This window comes from Bactrocera latifrons, unplaced genomic scaffold, assembly GCF_001853355.1.
Source record: "Bactrocera latifrons isolate USDA-ARS-PBARC rearing strain unplaced genomic scaffold, ASM185335v1 scaffold_80, whole genome shotgun sequence".
NCBI classification, from domain to species: Eukaryota; Metazoa; Arthropoda; class Insecta; order Diptera; family Tephritidae; genus Bactrocera; species Bactrocera latifrons.
In genome coordinates, this window is record NW_017537490.1 from 1001354 (window position 1) to 1024472 (window position 23119).

A 23119-nucleotide genomic window follows, 5' to 3' on the forward strand; every position below is an offset into this window, starting at 1 on the left:
AAACAACCGTTATGTTAACAAAACTATAATCCTCTCTTTAGCAACTTTGTTGCGAGAGTATAAATATAAATAAATAAGAAAATATAATAATATATATAAAAAATGATTCTCTCACACTAACCTTTTTTGCAAATGGGGCATTGATTGCGTAAATTACGTTTATGCTCATCTACCATATGTTGACCAAGTTCATCATTTGTGCCAAACTGCTTGCCACATTCGGTGCATTCATGATCTTGCAAATGTGTTAGTAGGTGTTCCTTCAATGTCTCTTCCGAAATGAAAACACGTCGGCACTTGTCGCAATCAAAGGTTGTTTTATTGCAAAGATTTTGCTTTTTGTGATGAACTAGCGATCTTCTTAGCGCAAAACCGGCTCCACAAGTCTCACAGAAGTGAATCAATTTAGCCGGTTGTGTCTTCTGTACAATCGGTTGCAACGTACTTGAGATTGAGGATTTTATAAGTGCCGTTTCGGCTATATTTAAATTTTTATCTTCATTCTTCATTTCCGAATTTTCTAAGATGACCTAATGACGCAGAAGAAAACAAAAATATTTGCAATTATAATAAATAACGCAATAATTTTTCCTTACCTTTGACTTAGATGGTTCCTGTTCAGAAATCGATTCATTTTCTTTGCGTGTTTGTTCACTCGCATGTCGCTTTAATTCATGTCGTGCTAAGCGCTTAGAACTAACAAATGTCATCGGACAATAACAACACTTTAGCTCGTCTTTAAGCAAACGAATATTTTTTACTTCAGTCGCTTTTGATGATGATCGCGTTGTCACTGTGGACTTTGCTAAGACTTCCGCTTCGCCAGTATCATTTTTAAAAATTGTGAAATTGTAATCCTCGGATTGAGTATTGCCATCGCCAGTATTAAATGTTTCATTTTCTTCTGCGGTATATATAAATCGTGCATAAACACCGTCTTCATCAAATTCTTCATCACAATCTCGCAATTGACTCGTTTCGCTAATGATATTCTCATTATTTGCAACAACGTTTCCGATTTCACTTTCATTTTCTGATTGTGAATGAGTTAGCTGATAATACGTCGTTGTATCATCGTTAACTTCTTCTGTATCCTGTACGGCGGCATTCAGTGTCGAATATAATGTAATTCCTTCTGAATTATCAACAATATCCGGATCATCGGTATGCAATTCCATAATAATTTCTTCTCCATCTTCTCCAACCTCTTCGTAGCATTCATCTATTCGACGGCGCTTGAGTGCTAAAGTGTGTTGCACATTATTTCGGCGCTGAAGTTTACTACTTTCGACAATTTCAATTTCTTCGCCAAATTCAACTCCTAAAGTTTTTTCCAATTTTATTTTATCAAATCTTAAGGTATTATTTGGTTTCACACTTATCGGGGACGTTGATTTGTTATGTGTTATATTACATATTGGTATCGTTTGCACATACCGGTTAGTCTGCGAAACCACGTTTTCTTTTGTTTGTGTATGAACAGTAGTAAATTGTTTCGGCACATCAGCATTAGTTTGCACACATTTATTAACTTGTACTACCTTTACTTTTGATAGCTCTTCTTGCGATTCTTCTGGAGGCGCATCAGGTACCAGTTGCCTCAGTGTTCTGCACGAGTTCTCACATTTCAACTTAAATGAGTAGCAACGATTAATCTCGCTAATACAAGATAAACAAACCTTTTCGGGCAGTCTATCTTCTCGTCGTGGCTATACAGGGGATAATAAGAATTTTATAGCAAATTAGCAAATAATATCATTTGACCAGTCATACCTTAGTTTTAGTAAAATCTCGTAGCATATCAGCGATACATCCACTGCCCCCACCACCATCATATATAGAAAGTAATGGACCACCAAGACCTAAACAAGTTCGACAGATTTTCTCCAGATCCATCGCCATTTCAACTAGTAAAATAAACAAATTAAKAGACTTTAAGAGATTTCGTGGCGGAGTTTATACCAGAAAAACAATATACCACAAAGCGTCTAAGTTAAATGTAATGAAAAATGTCAAATAGAAATCTGACATTTTTATACATAATATTGCCATATGATTTTAATATTGATATTTTTAGGATAACATATTAAAATAGTATATGAGATTGTTTCAATGAGGTGAAAATAAATAAATTTTAAAGCATTTTTGATATATTTATATATTATTCAAATACCGTACATTACGAGAAAATAGCAAACAAATCTACGTTCACGATCATAATCTCGCTGTTCGCTGCCAGCTGCAAATAATATATGGTATACAAAAATGGAGCAACCCTGCGTATAAGCAATTGTCAACTTTTTCATTGCCACAAAGTAAAATTAAAGAAAATCGGAAGGAGTGTATATATTTAAGTTTGTACAAATTCCTTCATTTAATATATATTAAACAGATATAAATTATAAATTTTGCAATAAAAAGAGCATAAAAAGTGGTGTTGTGCAACGTGTCCATTTAGAATGAAAAGAAGGGAATGTGAGAACAAAATTCCAAAAAGAAAACAAGTTTCGTGCATACCTTTGTAAAAGTGAACCTACGCTTTTATTTTCCAATTGGTTTTTAACTTCGTCTTTCTATTAAGTGAAGAACAGGACAGAACAGAAATTCCAATAAGCAAAATGAGAAAGTGGCGCCCGGAAATATTGTCATAAATTCCCTACATATAAATAATAGTATAAATTTAAATATCCTAAATTAATTGCATCGAAAAGAATACAAGATTCTGGAACGAAAAAAGTAAGCAGCGCTCCAGACGGTAGTGTTACAACACAGGTATGTGGGTGATTATATGGTAATGTGTGCACGTATTTCTTTGTATTGTTTTTTAAGTTGTTTATGGGGCGCTAGTGGCGCTTTTGGAAAGGGTATCGCCTAATGTAAATAAACTCGCTCACTACGCTAATGGTAACGTCATATTGAATTATTTTAGCGTTTTGATTTGTAGATGTTAGTTGATATTACTAGTTTCTCATTTGCAARTGCCTACGTATAAATATTCCCGATTATAAGTGGGTTTATGTGGAATGATCACTATTTTTTGTGTGTGTCGTATAGGTATGTAAAAGGTGGACTTATCGTGTGATAAATTTATCTACAAAACAAACTGTTACTCATTTTTATGCTTTGCGTAATAAAGTTCATACATGCGTTCAGGTGGGTCTCATGTTGATAACACATYTATTGTGTTCGTGCACCTACCACGATAACTTATTTTCTTTAATATTTTCATATGTATTTTTGTTTTTAGTGTACTGATATTATTGGTATATTATGGTATAAGTATTATGCCTAAAAAATTATAGATTTGGCGTCCTGGACTTGTTTTCGAAAATTGCAATTTTTGCACTTTATACCACTTTTTTTTAGCATTTTATACCACGACAGGGTATATTAAACTTGCAACGAAGTTTGTAACAACCAGAAAGAAACGTCGAAGGTGCCAGGTTCCGRTTACGTAGACTCTACTGTCGTAGGAGCGGATAAAGTATATCTATAAATGATCAGCATGATGAGCTGAGACGAAATCTGTCTGTTTATTGCATATTTGGAGAAGCATTATAGGAACTAACTTACGAAAGTAAAATTAAATCTGGTTTCTAACATCAGGACATACATACATACATACATAATTTTATACTTATGTACGTACATATTTGCAATATTTGAAGTTTTATATTATTGTTCCCCTCAACTTTCGGCTCTATTAAAATTACGTTGAAATCAACCCAATAGTAAAGACATTAATATTCAAGACGTCTGTTTAGTAAACGCAATTGAAGCAACAAGCTTCCTTTTAAGTCTTCAAATTGGCAATTATATTTAAAGGAGGCATAAACTATTACACATAAGTATGTTTATGCATTTGTGTGCCTATACATATAAATATGTATGTATTGTTTGTATATATTTAGATATCATTGCGGGTGAGGTGTTGCAACGCTACCACAAAGCTTGATAAGTGYCTATATTAGTTATACAACAAATTTGACTATAAAAAACGCTAATATGTCCAATTGCCTCATATTTTATAAATTTTTAAATTTCACAATTGCATATTAACCATTATCTTTAAACAAGGCTTTTGGAATAATATTGAGAATAAAAACTTAAATATTTGCATATTATATTAAACATTGGCTTATATCACTTTAAAAATTACAACATAGTATTCTACGCCCTTTGTAATATGTTGCGGCGCAGTTTATGGATTCTGGCGCTGCATCCGAAACACACAKTTAACAGTGGGAGGTAGTACTACAGATGCTCAGCATCAATTTAAAATTTTACGTGCCCGCACATACATACATACATTTGTGCATAGAATACAAATATATAATATAGCAAATACATTTGCACATTTATAATTGATTCAAAATTTTTAATGACTTGAATYGATTTATTTCTAAATATGTATTATTTGCGTGTATGATGCACGTTTTCTAAAATTAATAAAACTAGAAAATATATACAGCTGCGGTCAATTTCTTAGTAGCGTGCAAACGTAAAAGAGGGAGTGTTAAAAAGTATGCGATATCACCTTTGTAAAACAAAAAATATTTTATACCATAAGAGCCCCAACAATTAGTAAAACAAATAACAAAAAATCATTGTTTAACTAGTGTCACTGAATTATAAATATATTAAAAAAATTTATGAGGAATTTCAGCGGTCAAAAACTTAGTAKTGTAACAAATTGCACCCAAAATTTCCACAAAAAGGTAGTAAAATATTTAAAAGAATTTTCTTTTCAAATTGGATATTGCCTCTTTATGTAATTAGCATTCAGTTGTGTGATCTTAATTTTTTAATATTGCAACASAGCGTCATGAGTCAACAAGTTTTTGGAAATAGACTCCCATACKTTTTTCACAATCTCCCAAAGTTGCGTGGTCGATGCCGGCTTACATCGAGCTACTGACTCCTTGACATTAGTCCAAAAATTTTCGCTGGGGTTGATGTCAGGGGACATTGATTGACATTCATTTCTTACGTACCAATGTGAGTGACTATCAAAAATATTTTGGACTTCGATTAAGTTTTTTTTATATTTTTGTATGAAATTTTTTTTTTTAAACACTTCTAGTAGTGCGTGAAACTAAGATTTTGACAGGCCGAAAATACTTTGAAAATAAAAAGTATCGCAAATGTAACAAAAAMAACAAGTTAAGTGAAACAAGTCGTTGCATGTTTTCATGTCGACATCTGATTCTTTTAAAGTGAATTACAAAAAAATATGTAATAAAAAAGTATGATTACATGTATTAAAAGAATGCCTAGCACTACTAAGAATTTGACCGTATATGTTTTTAATACTTAAATTTATTTATTAATTTAAATTTTTCATCTAAATTTGTACATAACGAAGTTTTAAAATTGTTGTTGTATTATAGTTTATAATAATGGCGACATCACCACGCTCCGTTGACACAATATCACTATGTTCCACCGTTTCCAGTTGCCCGGATCGCAACGGTTTTTACGGYGGCTTTCAGCGCACAGAAAAACCTAAAGAACCACTCTCGAAAGCACAAATCATCGCGAGAGAAAAGAAGTGGTTGTATATGATTGATAATTGGTCATTGTATATGTCCAAAAATTACAAAAAGGCATGTATTTTGTTTACATAATTTCCTAATTTATAGAAATAGATATAATGTTCCCATTTTTATTAATTTATAGATTCGTGATCGTTGTCGCAAAGGTATACCAAAATCGGTTCGCCCACGAGCTTGGTTCTATCTTTCTGGTGCTTATTTATTAAAAAAGAAAAATCCTACAGTCTACAAAGAACTACTTGAACAGCCCGGTAATCCACATGTAATCGAAGAGATAAAAAAAGACAAACATCGGCAATTTCCATTTCATGAAATGTTTTTGGATGAGGATAAAGTTGGACAAATYGAATTATTTAATGTACTAAAAGCGTATTCAATATACAATCCGAAAGTGGGCTTTTGTCAGGCGCAAGCGCCCATTGCTGCCTTCCTGCTTATGCACCTACCGGCAGAAGATGCGTTTTGGGTGTTTGTTAGYGTTTGTGATGTGTAAGTAGCATTTTAAATCATTATTAAAAAATCAATCATATTAACATCAAAAAAAATAATCAACTTTTCGCATTTTTTTCTGGCACATGTTTATGAAGAGGAAACAAGACAAAACGTCAACTTCGGTTGCACCCTTTTCAAACAAAAACTTGATTTTGATCGGAAAGTTTGTATGACAGATATATGATATAGTGGTCCGGTCTGAAAAATTTATTCAGAGATTGTAGCAATTGGGCAATATTTTATGCAAAATTTTGTGAAATATCTCGTAAATTAAAAAATGATTTCCATACAATGATTTGAGTTTGATCGGTCAGGTTGCATGGCAGTATAAGCTATGTATAACGGTCTGATATTAAAATTTGTTCAAATAGTGTAGAACTGTAGTTCTAAAACAATAGAAAATAATGTGTACCAAATTTCATGATATCTTGTCAAATATAAAATTATCCTTACTGATACAGTTTTTATGGCTGTTRTATTGTTGTTTCTGTGCAAAAGAATTTTTTTTGTTGATGTCCTCGGCTCKATGAAAAAAGGGAACTTATGGCTGCTAGATGCTTTAGTGGTACAGTTACAACAACACAAATATGCAAYTTAAGTTAATTTACTTTAAATGTTGCTTATATTTGTCTCATAATCCCTTTATACATACAAATTTAATAATATTGCTTTCCTATTTCTTTGTAGTTACTTAGAAGACTACTTCATTACTGGTCTTGAGGTGCTGCAAAACGATGCTGGCATACTGGAGGGGCTYCTCAAAAAAACTTGTCCACCCGCATACCGTCACCTGCAAAAGCACAAAGTCGAACCCTTACTCTATATGACCGATTGGTTTCTGTGCGCTATGACAAGAACATTACCATGGGAAACACTGTTGCGAGTTTGGGATTGCTTTCTCGCCGAAGGCATACGTGTCATCTTCAAAGTAGCACTAGTGATAATTGGTGCTTCACTAAATCAACACAAAGTTCGCAAACAATGTAATGGACTTTGTGAAACATTAGAGGTGCTACGCTCACCACCTGAGCATGTGCTCGAAGAGGATTTTATTATCAATAATATACAAAGGCTAAATTTACGTGTCGAGGATTTTCAAATCGAGCATACGCGACAAAAAAATCGACGAGCCAAACAGAAAGCTATGCAAGAGGCAGCTGCAGCGACGACGGCATCCACATCACACGGCAGTGCTGTGAGTAGCAGTAGTAGTGGTGCGGGCGGTAGTAATGGCTATAGGCTGTAATGTTAGCACAAAGTGCTTAAAACCGGCAAAAGTGGAAAACTGTGTAAATCATAGAATAAAGCATTAAACCCACAGCCGAGTTAAGTGAGGAGTTCTGACTTTGCACCAAGCTATGTGCATGTATGTAGTTGTAAAAGTTTTCCGTCCTTTACTTGGTTGTGGGAATATTTTGTCCCTTTTGGTAGCAATTTTTTAAGGGTGCTAAGCATTCACACTCAAAGTTGTTTTTTATTGATAATATTTTAGTAGATAAGCAGTGAACAGAAATATAAATTGAATAGTGAACATAATATTAAGATAATGAAACGACTAACCGAAAGTTTYAAATTGAACGCACAGTATAGAGAAAAGAATTGCGAGTTACAGGCAAGTCTTGAAAGTACATACACACAATTTAACAGACACAATATTAAACTAACAATTCCATATGCAGCTATCATGATGCCTTGATCTTTTATTATTTTGAAATATCGAATATCGAATTAAAATTGCACAAAATATATTTAGGGCACCAATTTAATTTCATGTGGCATTTATGTAATAGCGACAAAGTGGCAGTTGTTTAATGCGATAAAAGAGTAAACAGTCGTTGAGTACCACTGAAAATTGTCTCGAGCAGTTGCAACTTTGTAGCAAAATAAATTGCATATAAGAATGAACAGCTCTTTTGCGACATTGCCATTTTCCGAAGCTTCCAATAAATGCGATAAGTTTGCGACGTTAAAAAAGTATCGCTTCTGTTTCCATTTTCATAGAAAGCACAAGTGGGAGCTAAATGACACGTTACTTGAAATTATTTGAATATAAATATTACATATCAGACAAAGAAGAAGGACAGACATCACAATGCACAGGCGCTAGCATTATGCGCACGCGCAATGAATATTTAACATTGCTCATACATTCGAACATGTGTTTGATTTAGCCGTACTACGACTTTTTTTTTAATAGTTTTCATTTTGTATACTCGCAATTTGTATGGAAAATATATATAATTGCATACTGTGCTTACTAATGTTTAACTGTATTTKTCTCAATTCAGTGCAAATAAAGTGTATAGTGAGGTGAAAGATTCAGCTTTGGTCATTCCAAAAAGTTTATGTCTTCGTATTTCTTACTGTAAGATTTTGCGTTACAAATTTTCGTATTTTAATTATCAGCTGTGTAAATCATAGCTATGAAGTAAAAATTATTATTAATAAAATTATAATTTAAACGATATGTATAATCATAACTATATGCAGCTATATAGCTCTTATATGTATGAATATACGCATAGACATATACATATAATATATATTTATATATTAGAAACTAAATTCGTGCAATTTATCTGCTTACCTTCCAAAGGAATACAAATTATTTATAAACTAAGTATTAAATATTTATATTATTAAAACTACTACTACTATTTTACCAATCGTTGTGCAGCTAAGCATTTTTTTGCTGCTTATGTTATAATTTATGCTTGTGATTAAGACAGCCATAAAATAATTTGTGTTTTCTTCTCGATTTAATTCGGTTTTGTAAGAAACAAGTTTTATTTTTACAATTAAATATGCAAATTAGTTTAAAAATATAACAGTTTTTCAATTCATATCCAACAATTTCTTTAATACTAAACCTTGGTCTTAATACACATTGAAGCACAATCTCAATGTTTTTTAAATAAAAAATAAAGCTGCTTACATAAACAACGAAAATTTAATATAATATATAATTCTTTAAGCAAGAAAAAGGCAATTTATAGGAAGGAAACGACAACTTATCCTCAAAAAATATAACATTAGCAGAGAAGAGGTAGGAAAAAATGGTTGGTTTTTAATAAAAATGTAAAACTAATAGTATTTATATATATTAAATTTGTATATAAGTAATTGCAACATTATATACAAGTTTACATATCTATTCGTTCATAATCACACATTTATTAAACGAACTTATAAAAAGCTTTATTTATTAACGAACACAAATACATACACCATTTATTTATGTCTGATTCTTCCAAATTTTCAAGAAACCCTCTAAATAAAAATTAAATTATAAATACAAAACACTGTTAAATATACATATTTATTGTAAGTATTATTATTATTTTTTAACAAGTGTTTTGGCTTGTTTTCATTAACTATTTTAACCTAGTTGAAAAGGGCAGAAATGTCACGCTTATTCCATTTTGAATCCCTTAGCAGAAAACACATTTTTGAAAAAAAAAAGTTAGCAAAAACTACACAAGCACTAACAGAAATCATACATTCTCATTATCATATYCTCGTAAAAATAACACATTTACAAAGAAAATATATGCACACATACACATATAACACCCAACTGTGTATGTACTTTCGGAATTTACAATTTTTAGAACATACTAAGTGATGAGTAAAAGAATGCTTGTAACTGTGAATTGAGAATGAAACATGTATAAATATGCAGTTTAATAAAATGTGTAATATTTTGAAAACACAAATATATTGCGGTTTCTTTAAAATGATAATATTATAAAATTCATATGCACACACAACACGATGATAGCGCAATGCATAAATGATTTAGATACACGCAGTGAGGTCTATGGTAGTATTTGTTTGGATATAGGTTGTTGTTGTGGATCCTTTTTTTTTTTTTTTTGTTTTTTTTTTTTTTTTTTTTTTTTCGTATTCAGTTTAGTTTTGCATACATGTGTATATACATTAGTCGCTAGAAAAAGTTATTCGAACAAAAATTTAATAAACCATCATACATCTCGCCCCAAAATAAATCGAAGKGCAATTCGTTTTAATTATTCTATAATTAAACACAATTTTCTTACAAAAATTTACAATACATACAGCAAATTTCTTATACATTAATTCATATTTTATTTTTATATTTTCAACGTACCATTTCTATTCGTTGTCATCGCTAGGAGATTTTGCCAAATCAGCAAAAAAGTCACCAGCATTTGTAAATTTCGAAGATGGTAAATTATGGCGCTTATCCTTAAATGTGTTATGCTTTTCATTATATTTAATGTCACCAAAATCTTCAAAATATTTTACATTCCAAAAACGTACATCATTATTATGTGACGATGAGGCAATCAATTCACCAGAATTACAAACGTCCAAATTTTCAATTGGCATATTATGTTGTCCTACAACACCCAGATTACGAAATGGTGCTATATGGCAAGCACGTATTATACCCTCTTCACCCGCAACACAAGCAATACGATCCGTAATAGGTATCATTTCGCTGATTGGCGTATTAATGCCTGGATACATATCACAATGATAGCCAAATTGACCCCAATTAAATGTATAAAGACGACCCTTCGATGTACCCACGACTAGTTTCGAATTGCCACGAAATGTACCCATACAATGAAGTTCCTCTTCATACGGTTCAGATTGTACAAACAGCTTACGTGATCSTATGTTAATTGTTGTAAGATAGCCATCACCACTTGTAACTAATAAYAATTTCTTTGATTCGTTTGTGAGCATATGTGATATAAAATCTTCAACTTCTTTTAACGAAAATATAGAGTCTTTAGTTCGTATGTCCCAAAGTTTAACTGTACCCCCATCGTCACCAGTACTGAAGAGGTTCTCATCAATGATGTGCAATTTATTTATAGCTTCATCATGTGCACTTTCATAGAATTTCTTTAGCTTCTCTGTCTCCATGTCGGTTATCATAATGGATTTGTCTTTGGAACATGTTAGTAAATCACGGCCATCTTCTGTGAATTCAACGTCTCTACACGATTTTGCGTGTATTTCAATATTTCGTAGCAGTGTATTTTCTTCATTTGCATAGGCATATAGACATACATCTCCTGTAATCGTTGCAAGTGCTATAATGTCACGTTCCGGATGAAAACAAATATCGGTAATAAAATCATCTAATTTGATTTCTGGTGGTGCGGTACGAGGTTTTTTAATGGCCGCAATTATGGCTCGGACCGTTTCATCATCTTCTTCATCTTCATTAAGTTCTAATGCGCTACTAACTCCATCTGCACCGGCATTATTTCTACCAACACCACTTGAACCTGGACCGGTATCATCGCCTGAATTTGGTTTGGATTTTCTTATARCTTCTTGATTACCAGTATCTGACATCGAATCATCCGAGTCGTCTGGATGAAAATCTGAACTGTCTTCGTCTTCATCAACATTTGGGTCGWAGTCTGAGTCTTCTGCATCCGATTGTTGTCCGTTCGCTATGTTGCCACTACCATTTGCGATTCCATACTCGACTTCAGAGTCTTCTGATTCGAAAGGTTCCTCCAAATGTACCTCATACACCGCGGCATCTTCAACATCTTCTACATCCGCTAATTCATCCAATTCATCGGGTTCGGAGTTTTCACCAGGTGTTTTAAAAATTTCGCGCCTATAAACATACCAATTGATCAGGTTATTCTCTACTTAAGATAAGTTTTACTTACATTCGCATTTTGCTRTGTGATTGCTCCCTATGAAATTATTAGGTTAAAACGGATCAGTTTGATATGMGCAAAACAATATTGATACAAGTATTTAGTTAATAACGTTCAACATGAAAGCAGAAAAATACTATGAAATAATTCTTAAACAAGTTATTGACAAGAAAGAATCACAAWATAAATAATTTTCTTCACATGAGGCGTCGGTAAGGAAGTAAAACATGGTTGTATTTGATAATATGGAATTTTATGCATTTTGCACTGTATTCACTTTGCCACTGCTCCTTTTATAGCAAATTTAACTTCATGATATTTAATGTTAATTCTCTCATATTATTCAATTAAGTATTAAATTATATTATTTATTTTTGTTTAACGCATAATCTGTACATATTTAGTTGAAAAAAAAAATGCATTATATCAACGATGAACATTATATTAGGAATATAACCGGACCCGTAGACGAAAATTATTTGGTAATAGTTATTACATGAATAAAGCAAATAATTTTTAAAACATTAATATGTGCAAAGTTTAACATACAACTTTTTTAAATATTTAAATATATTCGGGTAGATAGAAAAACATTGAARTACAATAATCTGGCAGAGCAAAATGCAAATGTCAACAGGGAAAACAAAAAACCCATAAATGAAGAAACTCCCGCTCTAAGCTCAAAAAAGTATTGTTTATGTATATCCTATTATTTATTTAATTTAGATAACATTTAAATTAATATGAGTCAGACAAAATCAAACAAGTCTTCGGTGWTCAAAAAACAATTATCGTTGAGTTCGTTCTTAGACGGAAACACGACACGTTCAGCTTCCATAAATAGTGATACCGGGCAGAAATCGACTGAACAGAAGAATATAATTGCTGAAGGTTCATTACAATCATTTAGAGAGGTTAAAAATGTTGATAAAAATAATAAAAATTGTAAAAGTCTTGCTTATGCACCAGTCCGGAAACAGCAAACAACAAAAATGTTAAACCCAATATTTGTAGATTCCTCAAGTGAAGACGAGAACGACGACGASAGTCGTACGAATTGTGCCAAGAGCAACAATGCTGGTGTAACGAGGGCAATTGTACATCGTTATATATTTGATGACTGCAGTCAATCACCACTTGCTCCTTTGGAAAATAAAAAGAAYCCAAAAAACACCGAGAACAGTATAATAAAACCAATATCTAATGGTTACAGCATTTATTCGCAGAAAAATGAAAAATATTCCGATAAAATAGATGAACACAAAAACATATATCAAGAAAAGGATTATAAAAATGGATCGAAGGAATGCAATGATAGACAAAGTAATGCAATAAATGGCCAAAAGAAACTTGGTGACGGAATGTCGAATGGCTTCGATGATGTTTTCTCAGAGTTTAAGGATATCGGATCTATGTATGAAGTTAGATCCAACAATTCGAGTAAGGAATCAACTCCAAAAAAAATCATTTCACCTTCCGATACTAAAAAAATTCCTTTATATCGTGAGTATGAAAATTGTGATGCCATTCAAAAAAGTAAAGAGAATGAAACTGTTGCAAGAAAACCAAAAATTATTATTGATACAGCGCTATCCGATCAATTGAATACGATCGAACAAGATTCGACGTTTAAAATATGTACAAAAAACGTAAGTAAAGATATGATATTTTTGTGGTTTTTCTAAAAGTCAGATATATGGGAAATGTTTTTGCCGTTACAACACTTTATTTTTTTTGCATATAATACTTGTTTTAATAACAGTTTTTTTATCTTAAGGCCACAGATTTGGAGCTTAAAGCARGTAGTACTTTCTACAAATCTTCTTATTATGACTTATTGGAAAAATTTGCTCAAATTATGGATCAGGTGCCTGTAAACTATTTCGATGGTATCGATGGCTTTGACAAATKCATTTATTTGCGGTTAAAAACAATGCGTAATAAATTGAAAGCTCGTTCAAAACTTGTCCAAACAGAATTAGAAAAACGACAAAAGCAAATACGAACTCTGCAATCACCTGCTTTGGATTTGGATTACGATGCATTAGAGGAGGAAGAAATGCAGATGCGTGAAGAATGCAAATGGCAAAATTTGGAAAAGTCTCCAACAAACACACCTCAAAGCATTTACAGTAATGTATCGATTACACCATCCTCATCGAATGTTTCCAAAACACCTGATTGTCATAAAAATGAWGCTATATTGACCATCGATGATACTGACGAAGAAGATTTGCAAAAAATTTATTTGACACAAGCTGCCGCTTTAGATGACGAAGCAACAGAAAAATCTATTTCACAAAATTCGAAASCAGATGAAGATGAACTGGAGGCTTTACTAGCAGATATAAAGGATCATGATAATTTACTACGTGGTTGCAAATCAAATTACAACAATTACTCGTATAAAGATTTTGAAGACAAAGCTACGCCGAAASAATTTACAAATGCTAAAGCGGTAGCCCTTCCGTCGGCAGAAATATCGCCAGAAGACTTGCARCAATGGTCAACACAAACTGACGATGATGGATGGCAAGTTTACGATCCTGAAAAATTTGAAATAGCTGCTTCACAAGCTATATTGCTCGATTCGCCAGTATCAAAATCGTCTATCCCCAATAAAAGTTCGGTTGTGCCGATAACGAATATTACGCTTAGTGAGGATGAATGTGATGACATGCCATCAACAAGTGCTGCAAGTATGCGGAAGCTTAATACATCAATTGCGATAACCTCCAATCTATCACCCGTGAAACCGGCGCAAAAAATCGATGGTAATTTTCATGCAGATACACATAATGATGGTATTACCGGTGAGTTCGATGGCACTAAATATGCGCATTCGCAAGCCGTCAAAGAAGCGTTGAGCAACAATTTTGGTCTGAAGAGCTTTCGACCCAACCAATTGCAGGTGATCAACGCCGCATTATTAGGGCATGACTGTTTTGTTTTAATGCCCACGGGTGGTGGAAAGTCTCTTTGCTATCAGTTACCCGCCTTACTAAGCGAAGGCGTTACATTGGTTATTAGTCCATTGAAATCCTTAATTTTGGATCAGGTTAATAAGTTGGAATCATTAGATGTGAGTATTWCTCTTATTGTTTCAGAATTTTTCTATAACTAATGCTTGCTTATAACAGATATATGCGAAAAATTTATCTGGTACGCAGACACTGCAAGAAGTGCGTGCCATTTACTGTGATCTGAAAACAAGCCCGCCACGTATTAAAATTCTTTACGTTACACCCGAAAAAATTTCAAGCTCACCACAATTTCAAGACTTGCTTGATGATTTATATGCAAAAAATTACATTAGTCGCTTTGTTATTGATGAGGCTCATTGTGTTTCACAGTGGGGTCACGATTTTCGGCCAGACTACAAGCGCCTCGGCATACTGCGTAAACGTTTTCCCAAAGTGCCAACAATGGCATTAACCGCTACAGCTACTCCACGTGTACGCATTGATATATTACGCCAATTAAACTTAACACACACAAAGTGGTTCCTATCTAGTTTTAATCGAAGCAATTTAAAGTATTCCGTATTACCTAAACGCGGCGCTAGCACTTTGGATGATATTAAATCATTTATAAGTGCACGTCCTTCCAGCTGGTGTGGCATAGTTTATTGCCTGTCGCGTAAAGAATGCGAAGATGTGGCGAACAAATTGCATGCATCTGGCATTAAATCGCTCGCATATCATGCTGGTTTAACAGATYCTATGCGCGAGACACGTCAAAAGGATTGGCTGACCGGTAAGGTTCGCGTCATATGTGCGACGATAGCATTTGGCATGGGTATCGATAAGCCAGATGTTCGTTTTGTGCTGCATTTTTCACTGCCAAAATCAATTGAAGGTTATTATCAAGAGGCTGGACGAGCGGGTCGTGATGGTGATATAGCGCATTGTGTGCTCTACTACAATTACTCGGATATGATGAGAATGAAAAAGCTCTTAGATTGTAAGTGCTTAGAAGTGTTAGTGCATATAAATTAAATTTGCTACATTTCTTACTTTCTACAATTTAAAATTAATGTATTTTAGTGGATAATACCGTGGCTTTTGATGTGAAGAAAATACATTTAGATAATTTGAATCGCATTGTGGGCTATTGTGAAAATGTTACAGATTGTCGACGGGCACAACAACTCGATTACTTYGGCGAACATTTTACCAGCGAACAATGTCTCGAACGACGAGAGACGGCTTGTGATAATTGCCTAAAGAAAAATACTTATCAGGTAAATATAGCAAACGACGATCATTCATTAGTTATTACCAGATTGGAATAATTTTACGAAAAAATGTCTTTAAAAATTTTAACAATAATTTAAATATTAAATTACAGGAAATAAATGTTTTGGAGCAATCCCGCAAAGTAGCACGTGCTGTAAAAGAAATATGTAGTGGCCGCTCGCGATTCACGCTACTACATATAGGTAAGTTTGAATTTGTTTCAGATAATTTTGTCATTATTTTGTTTTTTTTTTTTTCAGCTGATGTACTGAAGGGTTCCCTAATTAAACGCATTGTAGAATGTGGTCATGACAAAACGGCGCATCATGCTATATTCAAAGATTGGGACAAATCGGATATACAGCGGTTGTTGCGAAAAATGGTTTTGGAGGGATACCTGCGTGAAGATTTAATATTTTCCAATGATATACCGCAAGCATATATTTATTTGGGCCCCAAAGTGCAGGTGCTAATGCAAGAKACTAAACCAGTCAATTTTGCTATTTCACGCAAAGAGAGTGCAAAACGCCCACTGCCTGGAGTTAGTAAGGAGGTTACAAAAGACAGCGCAGCTGAGGCAACACAACTACGTTCAATTTATGAACGTTGCTATTCCGACCTTTTAGATTTATGTCGGACGATTGCAGCGGCGCGWAGTGTTACTATGGCTAGTATAATGAATATGCAAGCATTAAAAGCGATGTCAGAAGAATTACCAGAGTCTGAGAAGGATATGTTGAGCATACCTCACGTAACAAAAGCGAATTTTGAAAAATAYGGTGGTAAAATGTTGGAAATTACACGCAATTATGCTGCCGAAAAGCTGTGCCTTTTGATGGATTTGGAAGATGCGCATCAGCAGCAACAATTGCAAATAGCCAACAAGAACAAAACAACGAAAGCGGATACACGGCCGCCAACCTTAGTTTCTGATGATTTCGATGAGGATGACGAGACCGGTTGGGCAGCAGCAGCAGCTTCTCAAGGCAGTATGAACAGCAGTGGACGTGGAGGTAAACGTAAACGTGCTTGGCGTGGTGGCGGCGCAAAACGTGCGAAAAAAACAACAGGTTGGCCAACGAGCGGTAAAAGCCCCGCGAAACGCGGAATCGCGAAAGGGGGAGGAGGAAGTAGTACAAYGCCAAAAGTGGCGCGTCGRAAAGCTGTCGCCAGTACTAGTATTAGAGGTCGAGGTGGCGCCAGTAAAAATGGCAATACTGCTTGGTTGTGTAAAAAATCGAGCTCTAGTAGTGCATTCGAGTTAATGCCACTGCCTAAATCCAAATAGCAAAGGATTGTCTTATGTACAAAAAACTTAGTTTATAGGATATGTTTTAGTATCGTTTGTATTTTTTGTATCAATAAAAAGTTAAATTTGTTTTATATAAAAGTCGCGGTAGCTATTTATTATTAAATTATAAGATAGGTATTTTCATAATTCGTTTATTGTGAATCGCTGGAACTCGAACTAGAGCTATCCGTCGACATAACTTCGACATCATCTTGAGAWGCCTCTTTATGTGCACGTGTCTCTAAAGCAACTGAATTACCGGTAGATCCCATAGACATGTGTAATTCACCCAGATTATTCCAGTTGAATTGATTTTGAAAAGAATTYGGCACTTCCGTCATGCTGCGTTGTGCATCGGGTACATTATTTTGGTGTGCCACACCACCACCATTTATATTTAAATCTGATTTACCCAGGAAACCATTGCGCATTTCGATATCCGTAGGATAGGGGCGTCGCACATCGCCAATGCACCAAGTAAGCGGTGCACTCACTGCATTTGCTGCACTAATGCGATGTGCATATTTAATAAGTTCTTCTGAAGATACCGGTCGCTTTCTCGCTTGATTAATACTGGCTAGCTTTTGGCGTGCTTGAAAGATTGCTGTGGAAAGTATGAGTTCTGCTTCCTTCAATGATTTTTGTAGTTTTTGTATTTCACGGTCCTGCAGTAAGGGCTAGCTTAATAAAAAATATCAAATGATAATAGCGATTAGAACTTACTTGCACYTCAACTTTAGCGCGTAATTCGTCCATTTTCTGTTCAATTTTAGCCTGTTCGTCGGCGAGTTCCAGCATTTTTCGGAATTCTTCATCTTTGGACACCAGTAAATCCACAAGGGCGGTATGGTCAGCAGTAGAAATCTTTTGATGTTTTGGCGCAACAGTATTTTCAATCAGCTCTCTAGTAGGTAGAAAATGRCAAACTTAACGAATTATATTTTTTATATTGTAACTTACTTAGCCACTAATTCAATATCATCTAACAAAAGTAATAGACGCTCCTTAGTGCTCAAATGGAACGACATGTTTATTTCTATGAAAAGCCGTGTGATTTTTTATATATCTAACTCTTTTTGCAAAGACTTTAAAGAATAAATTTTTTGTAGTAGTTCAAAAAAAATTATAAAATTGCGCGGAAAATACAGAATTATACAAATTGTGTGAGAATTACAATACTAATGAACAGCAATAGATGCAAMTGTAGAAAGATGTTAAGAAGGTCTAAGCAAAACACAATACATGGTGATAAAAGTGAATAAAGATGAAATAAATTTTGGGCTGCCATACTTTTCCAAAGTTACATTATTTAATTTAAAAAACGATTAAATGTTATATAATGTAAATATATAGCTAATTTCTCTTTGTACTAAAAAATCGTTTCAGATATCAGGTAAAATTTTCAAATGTTTTTACATGTTGTGGTCATTGTGTTGCCCGACATATTTCAATATATAAAGAAGCACCCTTTATTTTTTTATCATTACTTTAGAATCATCTGGCAYTTTCTTTCACCTTTCRCAATTGTTGTAATAATTTCTTTCCYACTGGTGAAGGTAGACAAGTTAATTTCGGATGAATATTGTTTTTTATATTTGAATTAAAATCGTAAAATTATTACAATCATTTGCATTTAATAAATCACTTCGAATCGTAGTCTTCTCTGGCATGAGCAACAATGACGGAATTATATTGTCTTACTAACTTTATTGATTTTTCGCAAACTTTACATGAGCCGCTTAAACACAGCAATCGTATCAAGGTGAGGGTCATTCTGTTGTTTAAAAAGCAATATACACTAAATTATAATATAATTTACATTTTCTTTGCTATTTAGTACACTTGCTTCGACATTTCTACAAATTATGTAATTTTTGGAGCTACTTCTGGGTCATTGTACCTCTTTAATCGTTGCTCTGGTAAATTTTTACAATTGATACCGAATAAACATGGACCAGTGACGCATTTAGCTATATCAGCTAATGAAAAATATGTCGCATTCTCTACACAACGGTCAATGATCTGTGTGTACGCTATAAACATTTCTACGCATACAACTCCACAAGTGATCTTCACGAATCTCAGTAGCGATCAAACATTACAAGTAACATGTATACATTGGACGCAGGATGAGAAGCAGTTTTACTATGGTGATACACGTGGACAAGTAAACTTAGTGCTACTTTCCTCATTTATTGTAAGTCAGAGTATATTTGTTTATAAATTTAAAAATTTTGTATAATTTTATAAGCATATAATTAACAGGGGAAGACTTTACTCAATATGGGTGTGCACCCTATTTTATTTCTGGAATCGCCAATAGTGCAAATTGATGATTTTGAGTCACTACTACTTGTTTCCAACTGCAACAAATGTATTTTATGTAATACTGAGTATGAGGAATATAAACAGGTAAATGCATGCCATTTTGTCATCATATTATAAATAATGAAGTAATTCAATTATTTCCTTAAGATTGGAAATCGTCCGAGAGATGGTGCATTTGGCGCTTGCTTTGCAATTTCCACCAATGAAACTACCCAACCATCACGCATTTACTGTTCTCGGCCAGGTTCACGAATTTGGGAGGTAGATTTCGAAGGCGAAGTTTTGCAAACGCATCAATTTAAAACCGCGCTAGCTATACCACCGGTGAAAATACACAAGTTCAATGGCACTGAAGAAGAAACGATTTCTAAATACGAAGAAAACGATGAAATGCTCGAATATCAGTCGCAAAATTTACAATTTGCTAGAATTCAAATGCTCAATAAAGATTTTTTACTCACTTTTACCGAGTTCGGTTTGTATGTATTTGATATGCGCACATCGACGGTCGTTTTGTGGTGCAACCAATTTGAGCGTATAGTGGATTGTCGTGTAATTGGAAAGGAGATTGTAATTTTTACACAAACTGGCTCGTTATACAGTGTTCAGTTGAGTCCATTAAAGGTAATACGTTTTAAAATAATGCTGTTATGAAATGTTTTTAAATGTTACCTTTTTTATTGCAGGCGCATGCTTGCGCTTTGGTGCGTCAGGAAAAACTGTTGGAATGTGCATGTCTAATGCGGAAACATGTAAAATATTTTGCAGATAAAGCACGGGAAGATTATGATTTGAATATACTCAATCAAATCAAACGATTCTTAATTAATCGTCAAGAATTTGAGTTATTAAATGATTTATCGGTTATATTTGATGCTATTATGCAGTGTGAAGGTGAGTAAATTGTTCGTATTTTTTTATTATATATAATATATATATATAGTATATWATTTTTTTAATGTTTAATATACGTGTTTTTGGTTGCATTTTAGCCGTTGGGGATAATAACAGCACCGGTAGCAGTTCCGCCACCACAGACCGTAGTGCAAGCGTTGGTGCCAGCGGTATACAGTTTGTGGCCAATAACAATCATACGCCACCGGCTAAAGAGGTTTACGTACTAGAAAATGCTTTTTGCGAAAATATTCGCTCCACTAAAGGTAGTGAAAAACATTTCAAAGACGCGCTCTTGACAGTGACCGGAAAATTTGGTAAAAATATTATCAAATATAAATTTAATATATTCGCTGAGGAGCAAAAGAAATTGGTACGAGAACTGATACCATCTAATGAACGTTCAATACCATTTAATGATATTAAAGCGATCTATGAAAAAGATGAAGAGATTGTGTGTCGAACAAAAAAATCACAAGTCACAGAAGCTAAACAAAATATTACAAATAATGGACATAATATAAGKGCCGAGGAGAAAACCATATATAATTTATATTTAATATGTAAAAGTGCAAAAATAAGCAACATAAATTTCGTAGAACGTTATCGCTCATTATTCGACGAATACACTGCGCGCGAATTAATCGACTTGCTGCGCAAATTGGAGAAGGTAATGCAAGAGCATGGCGATAGCGCTGAACAGGCACGTAAAAACTGCTATGAGATGTACTTTAATTACCTGAATACAGAGCTTATTTGGGAAATGGACGATTACACGCGCGACTTTATAGCGGAGGGTTTTGTRCTGCTCAATACATCGGCGGATATAGTGCGTTGCGATAATTGTGCCTTTCCATTGCGTTTTGACAACACTTGTGTCTTTCATGAATTGGGCGCGGTATTGTTACGTTACTATTGGTCGCGTAATGAGCAGGTGAAATGCTTTGATGTGCTAATGCAAGTGCCAGCACTGCTGGATGTATTAGCGAAATTCTATATGGCTGAAAATAAYGTGGATAAAGTCGTGCCGATCATTTTAAGCTACCGGCAACCCGAATTACTATTGGAAATCGGCAAGGGCCTAAGTTTAGTCGCATGGGCGCGTTGCTTTGAACAATTCGTTGACTTGCAACAAGGGCGCTTGTGTTGTGTTAATTGTGAATGCGTAACAACGGTCGATAATGTCAACCAGCATTTTTTCTACACTTGGAATTGCTTTCTAAGCATCGCGCTGGAATATTTGCATGCACAGGAAATTTTCGCACTGATTTTCAAATGGTCGAATTATATAGCGAATGATGCTATAGATCGCGAATTCTACACACGCTGTATGTTGAAAGGCTAAGCTTGTCGGCATGTGGATGTGAAAAGTAAAAAATAGCACAGACCTGCCTACAGGTACCAATAAGACAAAGATTACGTGCGTGTTTGGGTGTGACTGAAAATGTAAATTGTGTTGCAACTTGAGTATTTTGACTTAAAAATTTTTAATGCATATTCGCCCGTTGTTTAATCAAACTCAAATATGCGTCAAAATCTTTCTGCCATATGTATATTTACTAATTATATTAAAAAATATATAATAGTATATAACGAGTTAAAAATCTGACATGAAAGTAAGCAAACAGTTACAAATATTATATAATCACAGAAAAATATTTATATATACACAAAAGTATACACATGTTTGAACAGTATGACGAATTTAAATGTTATGAAGCAATGATATTGCTACGATAGAAAATTCCCGGCTATTGGCTTTTGCCGCCTATATACACGTACACATATACCGTTGCAGCAATGTTGAAAATCTCATATTGCAGCGTTACTTAAAGTATTATTATATTGATGAAAAATCTAAATAGTATATATAAAAACAATTGAACTATACATTTTATGTGTTCTAGCAATTCAAATATGAATTGTATTTAATGTATAAATGTTATTAACAGCAAAATGTTAAAAAAAAACAATTAATGTAAGCGCATAATATTACATCACATTCCAATGTACGGATTATAAATTTGTATCATAAATTCCATTGTATGTACAACCACATATAAAACTATAGCGCTTATCATAAACCAGTAAAACAATCGGATTTTGTAGGTATGAGCATGTATACGATTGTAGCTGGAATATTATATTATTTGTGCACGGTGTACTTGGTGCACACGAATGAATATTTAGTCTTTTATTATACTTTGCCTTCTAAAATGCTTTAATACAAACATTATTGTATTTAAACTCTGTTTTATTTGCTTATATTCAAATAAATAAATCAATTGACGAAGCTATTGCATTTGCACTAAATGACCGTTTAGCCTAATGTGTTTGTTATAGCAGCAAATAACGCTTTGGGAATTCGTTGAAAATGCTTGTGGCCGGACTTAAATCGGGCAATTCCGGTGGTTGTAGTTTTAGTGGCAAAAAATCTTTTAAATCAATATTTTTGTGATAGGAACAGATCATTTGCGTTCTTATTGTTTCAAGGTTTCGAGGTCTATAATTTCATTCAATATACACCCCTACTTCCACTTACTTTATTTTAAGGCGGTATAAAATATTTTTTTCAAACTGAATGCATAATATCTGGAGAATTTTGTGTTAAAATTTCGAGTCAATTAAAGCAAAATTGTCGAAGTT

General features: G+C 33.8%; 6 protein-coding genes across 7 annotated transcripts in view; 3 read left to right on the top strand and 3 right to left on the bottom strand.

Moving 5' to 3' along the window:
* The window catches only part of LOC108976848 (zinc finger protein 182-like), a 3698-nt gene extending 1690 nt beyond the window's left edge, over positions 1-2008 (bottom strand). Inside the window, exons 1-4 of one of the 2 annotated variants that reach the window (XM_018946215.1) lie at positions 1963-2008; positions 1774-1907; positions 597-1709; positions 122-530 (exon numbers count right to left, since the gene is read on the bottom strand). In XM_018946215.1, the coding sequence (XP_018801760.1) occupies positions 122-530; positions 597-1709; positions 1774-1902 (1651 nt within the window). In that variant the 5' untranslated portion in view covers positions 1903-1907; positions 1963-2008. The remainder of the gene's footprint in view (positions 1-121; positions 531-596; positions 1710-1773; positions 1908-1962) is intronic. The other variant, XM_018946216.1, reaches the window with a different exon arrangement.
* Positions 2009-2346: 338 nt separating this feature from the next.
* On the top strand, positions 2347-9763 carry LOC108976855 (TBC1 domain family member 10A). Its single transcript, XM_018946232.1, has 4 exons — positions 2347-2772; positions 5391-5606; positions 5680-6044; positions 6735-9763. Exons 2-4 carry the CDS (start codon positions 5400-5402, stop codon positions 7291-7293), a joined length of 1131 nt encoding a protein of 376 aa, XP_018801777.1. The 5' UTR covers positions 2347-2772; positions 5391-5399; the 3' UTR covers positions 7294-9763.
* A 302-nt stretch (positions 9764-10065) lies between these two features.
* On the bottom strand, positions 10066-11929 carry LOC108976857 (WD repeat-containing protein 55 homolog). Its single transcript, XM_018946234.1, has 2 exons — positions 11732-11929; positions 10066-11676 (listed from the first exon to the last, which is right to left on the bottom strand). The coding sequence occupies exons 1-2, from the start codon at positions 11737-11739 to the stop codon at positions 10182-10184; spliced, it is 1503 nt and encodes a 500-aa protein (XP_018801779.1). The 5' UTR covers positions 11740-11929; the 3' UTR covers positions 10066-10181.
* Positions 11930-12387: 458 nt separating this feature from the next.
* LOC108976869 (Bloom syndrome protein homolog) lies at positions 12388-17350 on the top strand. The gene is made up of 6 exons (XM_018946249.1): positions 12388-13371; positions 13500-14804; positions 14863-15685; positions 15769-15965; positions 16073-16163; positions 16221-17350. The coding sequence occupies exons 1-6, from the start codon at positions 12466-12468 to the stop codon at positions 17246-17248; spliced, it is 4350 nt and encodes a 1449-aa protein (XP_018801794.1). The 5' UTR covers positions 12388-12465; the 3' UTR covers positions 17249-17350.
* Positions 17335-18442, bottom strand: LOC108976870 (mediator of RNA polymerase II transcription subunit 4). The gene is made up of 3 exons (XM_018946250.1): positions 18212-18442; positions 17975-18155; positions 17335-17916 (listed from the first exon to the last, which is right to left on the bottom strand). Exons 1-3 carry the CDS (start codon positions 18277-18279, stop codon positions 17404-17406), a joined length of 762 nt encoding a protein of 253 aa, XP_018801795.1. The 5' UTR covers positions 18280-18442; the 3' UTR covers positions 17335-17403.
* Positions 18443-18792: 350 nt separating this feature from the next.
* Positions 18793-22786, top strand: LOC108976837 (Hermansky-Pudlak syndrome 5 protein homolog). The gene is made up of 6 exons (XM_018946202.1): positions 18793-19013; positions 19089-19448; positions 19517-19663; positions 19727-20203; positions 20266-20473; positions 20572-22786. The coding sequence occupies exons 1-6, from the start codon at positions 18930-18932 to the stop codon at positions 21816-21818; spliced, it is 2523 nt and encodes an 840-aa protein (XP_018801747.1). The 5' UTR covers positions 18793-18929; the 3' UTR covers positions 21819-22786.
* Positions 22787-23119: the final 333 nt, after the last annotated feature.